The 16,512-nt window shown below is 36.0% G+C and overlaps 1 protein-coding gene across 1 annotated transcript in view; it reads right to left on the bottom strand.

Moving 5' to 3' along the window:
• LOC110810160 (uncharacterized) overlaps nucleotides 1-16,512 on the bottom strand; it is a 54,737-nt gene that overhangs the window by 20,841 nt on the left and 17,384 nt on the right. Inside the window, exon 6 of the mRNA XM_088218135.1 lies at nucleotides 13,239-13,276. Within this exon, the coding sequence (XP_088074261.1) occupies nucleotides 13,239-13,276 (38 nt within the window). The remainder of the gene's footprint in view (nucleotides 1-13,238; nucleotides 13,277-16,512) is intronic.

The raw sequence follows: 16,512 nt of genomic DNA, 5'->3' as shown, positions 1-16,512 counted from the left end.
ACTCCCTTGTTTTCTTCTTTCTTGGGCCATTCCGAACTATAAGTAGGGGTAAGAGATGACGTGCGCCTTCTTTTGTACTTGAGTTGTCTCCCAATTCTCATGGTCATGTGTACCATGTCTTCCAGCTCCATATAGTATTGCAATTCCACAATGTTGGCAATCTCTTTATTAAGACCTCCCAAGAATCTTGTCATGGTTGCTTCCGGATCTTCTTCGATATTGACCTTAATCATGGTCATTTCCATCTCCTTGTGATAATCCTCAATAGATATAAATCTCTGTGTCAAACGTTACAATTTTTTATGCATTTCGCTATAATAATAAGAGGGCACGACCTTTTTCGTATGATGGCCTTCATCTCTCTCCAAGTGAAGACTGGTCGTTCTTCGTTACGTCGTCTAGTGAGGATTAGTTTATCCCACCACACTAGGACATAATCGGTGAATTCTACAACTGTCGGCTTGATTTTTTTTTCTTCATTGTAGTTGTGGCAAGCGAAGATCAACTCTACTTTTCTTTTCCACTCCAAATAGGCTTTTACATCATTTCTACCTTTGAATGGTGGTATTGTCATTTTGATGGAGTTGATATTATTGTCCCTCCTATCTTCTCTCATTTTAACCCAGTCTTCCTCCTTATCATTACAGGACCCGACCTCATCTTTAGAATATTGAGTTCTAGTCCGCTTTATATTAGGAGTCTCATGTCTTGCTTCACTTCGACCACTATTCAAGTTATCTACCTTCTTACTAAGTCGTGCCAATTCTGTCTGCATAACCTCCATAAAGAACATTATGTTGGTGAGATTTTGATGTTCACTTGACATTTTAAGAAGATTTCCTGCAAAAAGGTTGGTTAAAAAAAAAGTCTTCACCAATTCTCTCGTATTTCACTCAACTTTTATCTTTTGATAACCTCACCCACTCTTGCCTTTTACTACTCTATCTTCCGTCCTCAAGTTGAGTGTTGGATAAACACTCCTGAATTAAAGTATTGTCAAGTATTATTCAAGACACTGCAAGTAGTTCTATGGAACAAATACCTCACAAATACTAGAAGCAAGAATTTTAACACATAGATGAAAAGAGAGTGTGTTATGTACGATGTTAAACACTACGATGCAAATTAGATGCTTAGATGTGTTGTGGAACTAGAGCTTAAAGCGATAAAGGAAACTGAGTACAAGAAAAGACAGTCATAAAATATGTAGGGATTCAATATTACTCATAGGGGAAATCCGAAAGATGTTCCTACTAGTCAATACCTGTTGTACACTGCGCTCTATAGTAAAGATGGAGCCTAGGTGCTTGATGATATGTGTAACTATGAATGCACGTTGATTGTAAAAGAAGGATTATATATATATATATTTTTTTTTTTGCTTTTGAAGAGTTTGGTTCTTGCATCGTAGTAAGAAGAATAGTTGAGCACCAAAAGGTAAGTACTTTGTCAATCATTAGGTTACTTCATCGGGATTTCTTTTCTTGGTTTCCTTTTTTTTTTTCTTCTTTTTTTTATGATATAGGAAATGTAAATTGTAAGGAAAGTAAATAACTAGTGGTAAAATTGATGCTCAACTAAGACTACAAGCGAAGAGAACTATAAGTTGCTGCTTCTTGCTTGGATCGATGTGTGAGACTTAATCTCTCCTTTTTTCTTTTTGAATAAATGGACAAAAGAAACGGTGCAAAAAAAAATTAAAAGTACAAAAATAAAATATAGTAGCTTTAGATAGAGCCAAAACTCTGATACCAAATTATGTGGAACCTAATATCAACTAATATGATCAGAAACTCACACAATGTCATTCACGGCACCAAAGGAATTTGATCCTATGAAAACTCTCCCTACTTTTTCTTTGAAATAATGAGAACTTTATCAAGAACGATAGGAATTAAGATAACTGGAAAACGAATGATTAAAAAGAAGAATGAAATAACACCATAAGAAATTACATTGATAAATAGATCCACTCTTTACTCAACAAAAAATGTGAAAAAACTTCTCTTGAATAAAACTCACAATATTATTGATTTTAATCTTAAATGGTTACAACTAGAAATTGAATGTCTATTTACAGAATAAGGCTATTGGCAATACAAGAAAATAGATTTTCTAAATTAATTATAAAAATTGAATCTTATTTTAATTGAAAAATTAATAAAAATTAAAAAAAATTTGACTAATTAGGCCATATAGGATCTTCCCTTTTGGAAACTTCTTTTAATGGAGAAGATTTTAATTGATGGTAGAAAATTAAGGAGAAAATAAATGGAAGTTTAAGGCTGGCCATAATCTTTCTTTTTTAGCCGAGATTTGGTTCTTTAAAATCTTCCATTTTCTTGCTTGATTCCTTCTTCCACTTGGATTGAGATATAAATACTATTATATTCTTGAATTATTGGGTTTGTTTTCCTCTTCTTTTGGATTTGGGTTTCTCTTTATGGTTTATGTCTATACTCACATCATTTGGGTGCCTCAAACGGTTGTCTGCTCTAGTATCGTATAACAATTTGAAGTACATAGTCGATTGGGACATCTTTCTCTCCCATGTTGAAGAAACTATGTCCTCAATTTCATGATATATCTTCATTAAATTGCAAATCATGTCGGTTTACAAAACATCACTAGAGTTCGTCACGTCCAAGAATTAATAAACGAGCTAAATCTACTTTTGTGTTAATTCATTTTGATGTTTGAGGTCCTTATCCTATTGTATCTTAAATAGGGTTTAAATATTTCGTTACCTTTGCGGATGATTTTTTTTGGATGATTTAGATATATTTTATAAAAAATCGTTCTAAATTGTTTTCTCATTTTTGTGCTTTTTGTACTGAAGTCAAAATCCAATTCAATAATTTTGTGTATGTATTGAGAAGCGATACTACTAAATAATATGTCATACTCATTTTAGAACTATATGACTCAATAAGGGATTCTTCACCAATTCTCTTGTGTTGATATACCCTCTCAAAATGGAGTTGTAGAGAGGAAGAACAGACATTAACTTGAAACTGCTCGAGTTCTTTTGTTATAAACACAAGTTCCAAAGCAATTATAAGCTGATGTTGTTTCCACGGCTTGTTTTTAGTTAATCGTCTGACATCTATAGTACTTGATAGAGATGTTCCTTACAATGTTCTTTTATCAAATAACTCATTCTGTCCAGTGCAAACTAGGGTATTTGGTAGCATATGTTATGTTCGAGGTGTGCGGCCTAATATTACCAAATTGGACCCAAAGGTTTAGAAGTATGTCTTTTTGGAATATTCTCACTTTTAGAAAGGATATTGATGTTACTCTTCAAATCTCAATAAATATCAACTGATGTACTATTTTCGAAGAATACATTATCCTGCTCCTCATCGTCTAATTCTACAAGTCAGGGGGAGGACGATGAGTGGCTCATATGTCCACACCAAGTGCCTACTGAACAATCAAATAATGGTGTTTCTCCTGATGATGTGCCTTCAGCTCTAGTTCAGCAAGCTAATAATGGTGTTGATGTGCCTCCGACTCAAGTGCAACCGTCAATTATTCATGTTTATTCCAGAAGATAATAGATTAATGATATATGTCCTGCACCAACTTCCTCGTCATCTGATCCAAGCGCCCCATGACCTTGATCTAACCATTAGTCTTCGCAGAAGTAAACGTCAGTACACTCTTCCTAAATTTTTTTATCCCATTGCTAATCTTATTTTATATGATCATCTATTTCCATCGTTTGCCTCTTTAATGACTTCTATAGATTCAATTTCCATACCCAAAACAGTTAAGAAGACTTTAAATCACTCTATTTAGTATAATGTAATGCTTCAGAAGATAAATGCTCTCGATGAAAATCATACTTGGGATTTGGTGGATTTACTCAAGTTGTAGGATGCAACGAATATTTTTAATCAAAGTGAATCTAGATGGCTCTGTGATAAAACTTAAAGTCAGATTTGTAGTGAAAGGCTATACTTATATTTATGAGGTGGATTATTCTGATAACTTCTCTCCGATGGCCAAACTTACATCTGTCTGATTATTCATCTCAATTGCGATATCTCGAAACTGCCCCTTACACCAATTGGTTATCAAGAATTGATTCTTTCATAGCAATCTCTTAGAAGAAGTGTATATATAGCAACCACTTAAGTTTGTTCCTCAGACGGAGTATAAAAAAGTCTGTTATTTGAATAAATCTTTATATAGCTTGAAGTACAGTTCTCGCGTGTAGTTTGAAAAATTTATTGAAGTAATTTTAGAATTTGAGTTGAAGAAGAGCAAGTGTGATCACTCAGTCTTTCATAAACAATCAACAGCTGGTATTATACTTTTTATTATTTATGTTGATGATATTGTCATTACAGGAGATGATTATGTAGGAATATCTTCTCTCAAGTTATTCTTGCATACTAAATTTTATACCAAATACTTTAGTCAACTAAAATATTTCTTAATAGTAGAAGTGACAAGTATGAAAATGATTTTCTCATCTCATATGAAGTATGTACTTGATCTATTTGTAAAAATCGAAAAGTTAGGAGCCAAACCATGCAACACACGAATGGTACCAAATGTACATCTTACAAAAGATGGTAATAATCTTCTTGTTGATCCGAAAAAGTACAGATGATTAGTTGAGAGATTGAACTACCTCATAGTAGCTCGTTAAAATATTGCATATGCTGTCTTACTAGCCAATTTATGTCTACACTAACAATTAAGCATTGGGGAGTCCTGAAACAGATTCTGTACTACTTAAAATAAGTTCTAAAACTTGGCATATTGTTTAGTAATCATGAACACACTCACATTGAATATTTTACAAATGTTGACTAGATTGAATCTAAAATTGATAGGTGTATTACAGGTTATTATGTTATTGTTGATGGGAACCTAGTATCGTGGAGAAGTAAAAAGCAGATTGTCGTGTCTCGATCTAGTGTAGAATTCGAATACAGAGTTGTGGCTCAATTCACATGTAAAATCTTATGGATACATCACATTTTAGGTTCAATAGATTTGAATCCTATTTTACCTGCAAAACTATGGTGTGATAGTCAGGATGCCCTTCATATTGCCTCCAATCCAGCATACCCTAAAAGAACCAAACGTATCGAGATTAATTATCACTTCATCCGTGAGAAGATTCAGGAGAATACCTATGTGATATATTCACAAAAACTTTAAATGAAACTAGAACTGAATATTTCCGTAACAATCTGAGATTAATATCTATGCCCTTCCTTGACGAGAAGTGTTACAAGATTACATAATATTTTCTTGTATAATAGTGTAATTATTGGTAGTTGATTTTTCATATATATTAATAATTATAGGTAGCAAATTAATGGACTAATTTATGTTAGTTACCTTACATAAATCCCTTTGTATGTATATATATCTCTTATTTATTAGAATGAAATTAGCAGAAAATATTCATATATTTTCTCTGTTCGATTACAGGTGCTAAATTTATAGAGGGAAGAACTTGGGACCCAACTGTGGAGATGCTTGAGAGGAGACCTGCGGGGTGGAAAAGAAACTTTTTGTCGAAAGATGAGAGACTTACGTTGATCAAGAGTACATTGGCCAATGTACCCGCTTATTTCCTTTTTGTTTTGACCGTACCGGTCAAGATTACCAGGAAAGTTGAAATAATCAAATATTGTTTTCTTTCAGGTGATGAGGATGAAAATAGAAGATACCACTTGGTGAAGTGGAAGGATGTGAAAAGACCTATTATGGAAGGGCCTCGGTTTGAGATCAATAGTCGATATGAATGTTGCTCTTCATGGTAAATGTCTTTGAAGATACACTAGAGAGGATGGAAGACTGCAGAAAAAGGTGGTGGAGACTCGATGGGCTGTGGGGGAAGTGGGAGGAGCAACTAGAGAGGTTAATAGACTACATGGCATGAGCTTATGGAAGAATATTAGGTCGAGTAGACACAAATTTCTTGAATGCACTAGGTGGATGGTTGGCAAAGGTTATACGATCCGGTTTTGGGATGATGAGTGGATTGGGGATTTTAAATTGAAAGATCGTTTTTGGCATTGCACAAGAGCAAGACATAGTTATTGAGGCAGTTTATTCGATTATGGGGGAGAGTAGGGAATGAGTTGTGCAGGTTATTAGAAATCAGAATTACTGGGAACTTGATTAATACCAAGAATTACTGCTCTTTTTGTCTCGTATCAAATTAGGCAACCACAGTGACCAATGGATGTGGAAACTTGGAAAACATGGAACTTTTTCTGTTGAATCTTACAATACTTTGCTGATAAATGGGGATGGGAGGAATTATCCTTTCCTCTCGATTAAACAGGTCTGGAAGATTACAGCACCCCCAAGAATGGCCCTTTTTTCCTTGGAAAGTTAGTAGAGACTGCATCTTGACTATTGATATGTTGATGAAGAGGGGTAGAATCACGGTTAACCGGTGTTTCCTATGCAAGCTGGATGCAGAATCATGCAATCATATCACGTTATGGTGGCTGACGGTTTATAGCATATTGTCTATGGTATACGATCTCTGGGAGATTAATTGGGTAATGGCGGGATCTATGAGGGACGAATTGTGGGCGTGGGCAGGTTTATATAAAAAAAGAACTCACCTACTCTTAATTCCTTTATCTATACGTTGGGTGGTGTGGAAAGAGAGGAATGCTAGTGCCTTTGATGAGATTGAAAGGGATTTTGTTGACATTAGAGATAGATGAATTCATACTTTTGGTTTCATGATTTTGGATCATGAAATTAATAGGGTAGATGATTTTAGGAATGTCATTGACCATTTGATTGACATGTAAATATTTTGTATATGAGTGGTACCCCCTTAGTATTGTTGTTAATATATAACCTTGTTTGTGGTAATGGTCAATGGAGGCTCGTTGTTCTTCTTCAAGGCTTCTACACGTCTTATACAAGGAGATCCATTATCTTCCTTCTTTTTATTGTAATTATGTCAGTTTTGAATAAAACAGATAAAAGTTAAGGAGTTAGAATTATTTAGAAGCCTTAAAGTGGGAGCAGGGTAGCACACTGAGGAGATAATCCACTTACATTTTGTAGATGATACAACGCTATTTTGCGAGCCAGACAAAAGAATTATACTTAATCTCAAGTGTGTATTGATGTGTTTTTAAATGGTTTCAGGTCTCAACATCAATCTAAGCTATGACGCCCCAATGTCAACTGAATACTAACATCCAATTGAGCAGACTAAAAGTGCATTTAAATAACAAAATGGAGAATATTCATCCCTTACAATAACATTAACTAAGACACTAAACTATTAAATCCTACATACAAATATTATGGATTTATAAAAATCTAACATGTCAAAACAAAATACAAAAGAGAAAGTCTTCTAATGCTCCCATTAAGCATCCTGGAATGCATCCAAACAGACATCATCAGGGATATCTGTAAAATTATCATCTGGGAGGGGGATTAGATTGGGGTGAGTTCTAATAAATTTAATAAGACAAACAGTAATTAAACCATACAACCATCATTTAAAAACAAATACTTATTCAGTAGTGAAATATTCAGATAACTTACCAATTCAGTTTAATTTGTTTCATTTCTCGACATTTCATATTATTAAAGAACCCAAACCAAAATTATAATGCAAACGTATCATGGCTCCAAAGGCATCAGAACTAAACGGATAAGATCAAATCAAATCTTACAATGGAATCAAATCACATCGCTGACTCACACACCCGAACTCAGACTCAAATTCAGACTCGTTTTTCAATATAATTTTATTACAGTATTATTAATTTTTAAGTTACACTAGTTACATACCTACGTGTGCAGATAACAAAATAGATATACAAACAAAACACTCAATCACTCTAGTCGTCTCGTTCACTCCCTGTGTACAGGGTAGTGAACGCAAAGTGTCCAATTAAACTAAACATTCATCCACGAGGAGACTCAGAAACTCATTCACGTGTTCAAAAGCATACCTACATACAAATAGATAACTCCTCTTAGAGAATAGGGTAAACGGATTTAACTAGACAACTTTGTTTATTACATCTTAGTAGACATCATGTTGGTTTTCTTATTTTATTTAGATTTAGCCTAGACCTAAGCCTTGCCCTAGGTTTAGACCAAAACTCCCTTTTTCCCCAGACTTACTTTATTTCATTTTAAATTTAGTCTACACCAAAGCTTTGCCCTAGGTTTAGACCAAAACTCTAAGCCTAGCCCTAGGCTTAGCCCAAAACTCTCTTTTTTTCCCAAAACAATTATCTTTACATATTTTTGAGTTGAGTCAAAATTTCCTTAATTCACAAATTTCTAATTTCTTAATTAATTTCTAAGTTTATTAGATTTTCCTTATGATTCTTTAATATTTCTTTTATTCAAAATTTATATTTTATTGTCCATTTTTTTTTATTTCAATTGCTTTCTTTTACCATTTCAATTTCAAACTTAATTTCATATCACCAAATCAATTTTTTTTTACATTTTTGAACAATTTGCCCTCGAAACCCCGGTAGGGGAAAAAATTCCACAAGCCCAGACCCGTGGCACAAGGTGCCTTGGCCCATGGCACTCTTGACATGTGCACGCCCGCCAGTGCCCGTGCCCCGCACGACTTGCTGTGCGTAGCAGCTTGCCAGTGGGGCACATGCCTCAGCACTTGGGGCGCCTGGCCATGCGTCCCTGTGCACATGTGCGCACATCACTCGGCAAAAACAGTACTTCGCACAAGTCCTCTTGGCACAGCAGGGGTGCCTACCAGGAACCTTTCACTGGTGCGCAGTGTGCTGCGCCATATGCAGCGTGCCAGAGGACATGTCCCAGCACTTTTGGATGCCTGGACAGTGTCAAGACACACACCATCGCGCACGGCCACCCGTGTCTGCCCCATTAGCCAGGACGTTGGTGCCTGGGCAATACAGACAGAGGCATTGGGCCTCTGTTTGCCAATTGATTTCCGTTTTGCCTTTTGTTTCAGCATTTTAATCCATCTGCATAGTGTTATACATCATTTCAGTAATCATCATCAAAAACAATGTTGAATCAACAAAATCATGCATGAAACGCAAACACTCTATATCAATTAAAAACAGTAAGAACACATGTATTTTTCGAAGATTTAATCACCCTACATGCATATATAAAACCAAATGTTTGTAAAAACTAATTACCACCAATCTTACTGTAAAGCATAAGGTCCACGCACTCCAAACGCACGAGGAAATCGACCTACGAGCAAGGAGAACAGCTAGCGACACGCTTGTATGGCAGTTGCCATGTCAGTCAGGTTTTCAAGTTAAATCTGCGGTTTCTAGGTTGTTTTACCCTCAGGGATTTGGTTTAAATTCGAGCTAGAACCTAAGTAAACTAATCTAAAGCTGAAAATCAAAGAAATAACCGAAAGGAAATAAGAATTGAAGAGGAATAGCACGCTTACCGAAACAGTCCGGCTCGGCTCTGTTTTGGTCACAGAATGAGCTTCAGTCGAGCTGGAAGAAGGATTTTTGTTTGGGTGAAATGGAATGAGTGAATAAATAGAAGGGAGAGCTAATCTACTTGCAACAGAAGGAGATGCTTACCTGAGAAGAAAAGGGATCGTCTTCTCCTCTGTACAGCGCACATACACACTCACATTCTGTTTTCTGCACTCTTCTTCTCTTGGTTTTCATTCTCTTCCCCTCGCTAGGTTCCTCTAATTTTGACTCTCTCTCTCTGGTTTTCTGTTTGCTCGAAGCAATGAAGAACTGAAGAAGGAAGCGGAAAGGAGGCAGCATTTTATATCCCATATTGCAGCATCCTTGGCCCTCGGATGACATGCAACGCATCAGGGCCGTGGGAGGCTATGGGTCACAGACATGACTAAAAAGGAAGGCTGGTTTGCCAACAACTGGCGAGGGAAGAAAGAAGTTCGCCTGCAGGACTTTGGGTGCTGAAGTGAGTGGTGTCCCATTGGCAGAACAGTCACGACAAGAGACTTACATGCCCGTGAATGAAAAATCCTTCAAGGCTAGGAAGCCTGTGGCTTGGGGAATTTTGGCAAGTATGCTTGCGCGCAAGCCTTGCCCGAGGGAAAGGAATGTTTCACGGATAAGCTTTACCCGCGGCTTATAGGGCGAGGGAAGAATCCGCGTATATGTATGAGATGTGTTTTGTGATTGCTCTTGAAATTTTAAAATTTAAAACACAAAAATTTTGCAAAATTAAAAGAAAACCATTACCAAAATACCTTGATGCATTATATACTAGAATTCCATTTTACAGCAGGTTTGAATATTACATAAGCAAATCTGAGATGATTAGATTGAGGGATGAAAGCAATACTGATAGTTTGGCGAGTCATAGGATGTAAAGCAGTTAAGCTATCAATTAAATATTTTGGACTACCATTTTGGGGGGCAAACTTTAAAGAGATGGGGACATGGGATCTTGTGGTGGCCAGGTTTGAGAAGCGGTTAACAAGATGGAAGAGAGCTATTCTCTCTAAAAACGGAAAACTCACACTTATTAAAATCACACTAGAAAACTTATTTATTATATGTTCCTCTTGATCATACCAGTGAGTGTTGCCAAAAATTTAGAAACTCTTCAATTTAAATTCTTATGGGTGATTCGAAAGAAAGAAGAGGATACCATATGGTAGCATGGGATGAGATCAAGAAGCCAACACCCAGAAAATTTGGGGGTACAATCTTCAGTAGGGATGAACATGGCCTTACAGGGTAAGTGACTTTGGAGGTTTATGAAAAAAGAAGATGTGCTATAGAGAAGTTTGGAACAGATCAGAGAGGTTGATATACAAGAGCCTTGTCAAGACTACATGGGAAAGGCTTGTAGAAGAAAATTGGCATCAGCTGAGACAAGTTCCAAGTGTGAATTAGGTGAAAAATTGGCAAGGATGACAAACTCATATTGTGACAAAACCTGTGACTGCAGGTTGGAACCTTTAGAGACCAATATCCTCAAATTTTTACCATTGTCCAACAGAAAGATATTTTAATTAGTGATTTCATTCAGAGATGTAGGAGGGGGAGGAGTGACAGGTTAATATGCTGAGAAATCTCAACAATTGGGAGATTAATGAGTATGAGAATCTTCTAAACACTTTCTCTCATACCATTGGAGGGAAGCAACAACATTATTCTGTGGTGTCTTACTACTAATAGGTTATTTTTGGTCAAATTTGAAAGGTTAAGTTCCGCCCAAAGTGTTTTTCTTTGCGTGTGAGGTCGACAGGAAATGCATTCTGACTATTTGATGGTATAAAGTTATGGATTATGGTTTATGGACCATTCGGAATCAACTGGATGATGGCTCGATCGGTTAGAGATGAGATTATCAGTCAGTAGAGGAAACATGTGGACTTTATCTCGTTCACCATCTTTTGGGCAGTTCGGAATGAGAGGAATAAAAGAGTCCTTGAGGGGTTAGATGATGGTAATGATTATGACATAGTTAGAAATAGATGGTGTTAGACTCCTAAATTATTGTTGTTGGATTATCTTTTTTTACTCTATGGAGCATTTAGGGGATCTTATTGATACATTGATATATATGCAAATACTTTGTATACAGGTTGGCATCTCCTTCGTGCCGGTTATCAATGACACTTATTATACTTTTTATTTCAAAGAAAAAATAACTCTTAACAAGCTTAATACCCATGAGTTACTGCAAAAGCGTTGACCAAATCGAGCTCTCTCTTCGACCATTTGCTTTATGTGTCGAAGGAAAGAAACACATGATCACCTTTTTCTGCATTGTGATCTGGCTTGGAGTTTGTAGTCAAGACTATTTGCCCTGTTTGGGATCCCTTGGTTGCTCCCCATTTGGTGGAAAGTTTTACTCTCATATCCAAGGAGTAGGAATGAGAAAGGAAGTAAAACCACTCTGGGGAAGTCAAAGAATCTTCAAGGATAGATGTTCTTCACCTCAATGTTTGTGGATTGGATGCTATTTCAACCATCTCTTCAGAGTAAGGCTCATGTCACTTTGTGAATATGACTCTTTTCGGAACTACATCAAAATTGGGGGCTGTCATTAACAACCCTTAGCATGATTGTGTTTGCGTTATTTTATGTTGACAGATTGAGAAGGATGCCTTATTCTCCACATTTGTAACTGTCATTCTTTTCTTCCTAATGAAATTTCTCTTATCAAAAAAGAAACAACAACAAATTCCATTATGCCTTGTTGGTTTTATGATGCCAAGGAACTACAATTTTGGGTTATTTTCAATTTTCCTACAGAAATTATCAAAAGCTCTGACTTTTTGAAAATTTTGAAGAGCATGTTCAAGCTTTTCCTTTATTTCAAAAAAAAAAAATGTTCAAGCTTTTCCTATTTTGATGCTCTACTACTTTAAAATACGAAGCCAAGCTTTCACCAAGTGGGATAAAATGAATATAGAAAAGATCTTAAATTGAGATAAAAGCTTTTAGTAAAAAAAAAAAACCTTTTTCTAATTATTATTATTGTTTTTTATCTGAAGTTATTTAGATTTATTTAGGCTTTACTGTATTTTAGTTTTTTCAGGTAGATTTTCATTTTCATGGAAATTATAATCTTTCATATTTCCTCTTTTATAATTTTCTTTATCAGTTCTAACGAATGTCTTGTAAAGGTTTATAACCACTAACAAAGAAGATATAGATGATGATGAGTTAAGACGTCTTTGCTAGGGGTTTATTCTCTACCTTCGTTTTTCTGATAATATTTTGTCTACTCTACCCTGTTCAATCTAATATAATCTATATCTTGTTGCCAAGACCTACAATTTCCGTTGCTTTATCTATATTATTCTATTGCTCATCTAAATTTCCTCTTTCTATCTGCAGGACAAGTTAGTTAACCATTACTCATCCTGCATCACTAAGTGCCATCTTCAACTTTAACTTGAACCCATGGAATTGAACTTCCCAACTTCTATTTTATGCTTACCAATGAATCAATTTCTACTCTTATACATATTAAATCCACATTTCCACAATTTTCAAAGCTAGTAGACGAACACTTGAGTAATATAAGTAAAACACCATAAAAACTCAAACACGTGCCATCTGTTTTAACACGAGAGAGCACATGTAACAAACAAAAATTTCCTTTGCCGGCTCTAGAAAATAAATTGAGGTGTTCACTAGATTCAAACAAAAATTTGAGAGTGCCACTATGCTTTTCACGAAATGTACAAAAGTTAATTTATGTATTGACTGTTTTGTTTTATAACAGGTACATGATGAATTTCATACTCTTTTCCTCGGATGAATCGGATCACAGATGCACCAACCTGCAAATCACGTGCAGAAAGTGCAAAATAAATAAGCAGATAAACAAACTTTTTTTCTGAAATAAAATAAGCAGATAAACAAATAAATAATAAATAAATAACCTTGAGTTAGATGGAACAGGGCAAAAAATTATAAGCAACAGAGCAGTCAACTATGAGTATAGAATGATTAAGGTGATGGCATGTAAAAGATACTAATAATAGATAACAGATTGGGCTTAATTGTTTCCTGACCTACAGAATCTCCCTCCCCAGTATTTTAAGAACTTGAGTGGAAAACCATTCTAATCCTATTTTAACATAAAATCTGCACTTATCCATCCTGTTAGGACCATATGGGCTATGGTCATCTCTTTCATCGCATGCAACTCGGTTCTTAATTCATAAAGTTGCATATTATCGGCAATGTAACAATACTTTGGGAGATGAGACTCCAAATCCTATGGGCAATAGTAAGCAACAAATAACTACGGAAAATCTGTGGCTTGCATTGAATTAATCAGCCACGACAAAACGCGGATCTTTCATACTCCCATTAGTTTAGCATAGTATTACCATCGAGTAGCCCATACTTATACCCAGTAACGTACCCTTGTAATCCACAAGCGTAGATAAACATAAGGCAAGATCTTTACCAAGCAAAGTAGTTGGTTCCATCAAACTTTACAGAACTGATTTGCAATGAATGTTTTTCTCCAAACAAGCCAAAGATAACAACATTTGTTTTCAACAGTCTATTTTTTTGGTATATTTATGTTTGAAAATGGAGAAAATCAACCTGAGTATGGATTAGTTCAAAGACTAGGTCTCTCTTTGTGAACAACTCTCTTTGCCTGTCCTCAACTCCACCTCACAGTCCTGCTCTCGTCTCTTCTAGGACATGCACGGATCCACCCCGTCCCCTGTTCTCTCAAGACTCCCTCTCCCCTTCAAAACACAGCCGTTGTTTGACATGTAAGATCCAGTCATATACCTCTAAGCACCTCTTGGCTTCAGACAAACAGATCCTCTCAATTCACAAGGTAAGTTGCTCTTCAACTTTGGATGAAGAATTCCCTCACACCAAAGAATCTACTGCTGATCTCTATCACAATCAGCAACTCCTGCAAAGTCCTAGTGATTTGATTTTTTTGCCACCTTCAGGAAACGGGTAATTTTTTTTGGTTATTGTCTTGTAATTTTTTCATTTTTTTCTCCTCATTTTATTTGTTTGGTCTTCAACTTCAGTGTGTTCTTATTTAAAGTTCTAAACAACTCCAAGTATTCTTCAAGAAAACTAACAACTTTATGTAAAAAAAAGAAATCAAACCAGAAGATATTAATCTACAAGGACTGAAGTCAAACTGCATGTTGAAAACTGTATTTTGCTTTTAAAATTATAAAAATTTGTATAAAAATACACTAATATTCTATGTAATTGCTATGCTAATGCTGGGTTAATGATCCTAAAGATCAAGCAAGGGGTGTGCATTTCCTGGTCAGGACCGAAAAACTGAACTGGACAGGGTTGTTCGGTTCACACTAGACCAGATCAAACAATGGCACAGTCCTTGATCCAAGAAGAAAGAGATCGAATAAACTGAGTTGATTAAAGAAAATAATTAAATTCAGATACACAAAACTAAAAACCCTAAATCTAGTTTCCAAAAACAAAACCCAAAATTGCCTCCTTTTAGCCTCTACCTCCCCCATTGCTTCATGCCCCCACCACCAGTTCCTCCTCCCCTAATCCATCTTTCCTGCTTCCTCATCGGTGTGTTTGCAGTGCTCCACTGATACTCTGATGTTGTCTTTCCCCGATCCTGTCATGTCAATTTACAAGTATGGGGCACCATCACATCGTCCTCTCTCGCATCACATCCCCCCCTGTGGGACGCTGCTACCACCACTCCTTTGGGATGAATTGGGTCTCCATAAGCCGCTCCACTAGGTTCAGGACCTAAGGCTCCTCATCAATGAAAATGGACCAAATAGATCTGGGAGATGTCAGCAAGGCAAGCAACGGAGCGATTAAGCTAGTGGTTGACAGCATCTAAGTGATCATCACCACCAGATGGTGTAGGAGAGAAAGGAAGTGGGAGCAACTGAGGCATCACAAAGAGGCTTGATGAGGTTGGAGAAGAGAGCAGAGAAGATGGTAGATGCAAGTCTGTGTAATTACATATATATATATATATATGTAATTGATTTTTTTTAACGAAAATAGATTTTTAAAAAGAAAAAAATTGGTCCATTTTGGACCGGAATGAAAGTTCAATGGTGTAATCTTTAGTTTGGACTCCCCATCATTTTCAGTCGTTCATCTGGTCTGGATGGTTCGATCTGGTCTAATTCCAAACCGGTGAACAGTCCTAGATAAAACAATTGACTCATACTGTTATAGACTCGTTTGTGGGTCGTTCTTATTACCGAAAAGGCAAATAAGGAGCTGATATGGTTTACATTTATCCTATTTTGGAAACCTATCTCTTAGTTAGGAAAGTTTATCTCTTATTTAGAAATTAATTTTTATTATATAGTTAAGGTTTATCCTATTCTGTAAACATATCTCTTAGTTAAGAAAATCTATCTTTTATTTAGGAATTTAATTTTTATTTTAGAGAATTATATCCTACTAAGGAATCTTCTTGATTTTTACTATAAGAAACCTAAATAGTAAAGATTTTCAATAATGTAATGTATCTAATCCTATTTAGAAATTCTTAGCCTAGCCGAGTTATTTCAGCTCTTGGCCCTTCCCACTCAAATTTAGGCAGATATTGCAATGGACTTCATCAACGGATTACCAAAGGTTTGGAGAAAATCGGTTCTTTTTATTGTTATAGACAGATTCTCAAAGTATCCACACTTTACTCCACTGGCTCACCCATATACTGCAACAAGAGTTGCCCAAATTTTCTTATAACAGATCATCCATTTTCATGGCATTCTAGAGACAATCACATGTGATTGAGATGTTCTGTTCACAAGCAATTTTTAGAGGGAATTCTTCTGTTTAGTGGTATAAAACTTGCTTTTTTTCGGCTGGTATACCACCCAGAAACGGACAGTCAAACCGAGGTGCTAAATTGTACAATTGAAATGTATTTGCATTGCTTCATGGGGAATAAGCTTATGAGCTAGATTCAGTGGCTTCCATGGGCTGAATTCTACTACTACACATCATTTTATACTGCACTCCAGAGCACGCCCTTCAAAGTGGTATATGGACGCGAACCGCCACGTTTCCTTTCATA

This window comes from Carica papaya, chromosome 4 (genome assembly GCF_054855325.1).
Source record: "Carica papaya isolate Zhongbai chromosome 4, ASM5485532v1, whole genome shotgun sequence".
Taxonomy (NCBI): Eukaryota; Viridiplantae; Streptophyta; class Magnoliopsida; order Brassicales; family Caricaceae; genus Carica; species Carica papaya.
This window is presented reverse-complemented; position numbering and strand designations above follow the sequence as displayed.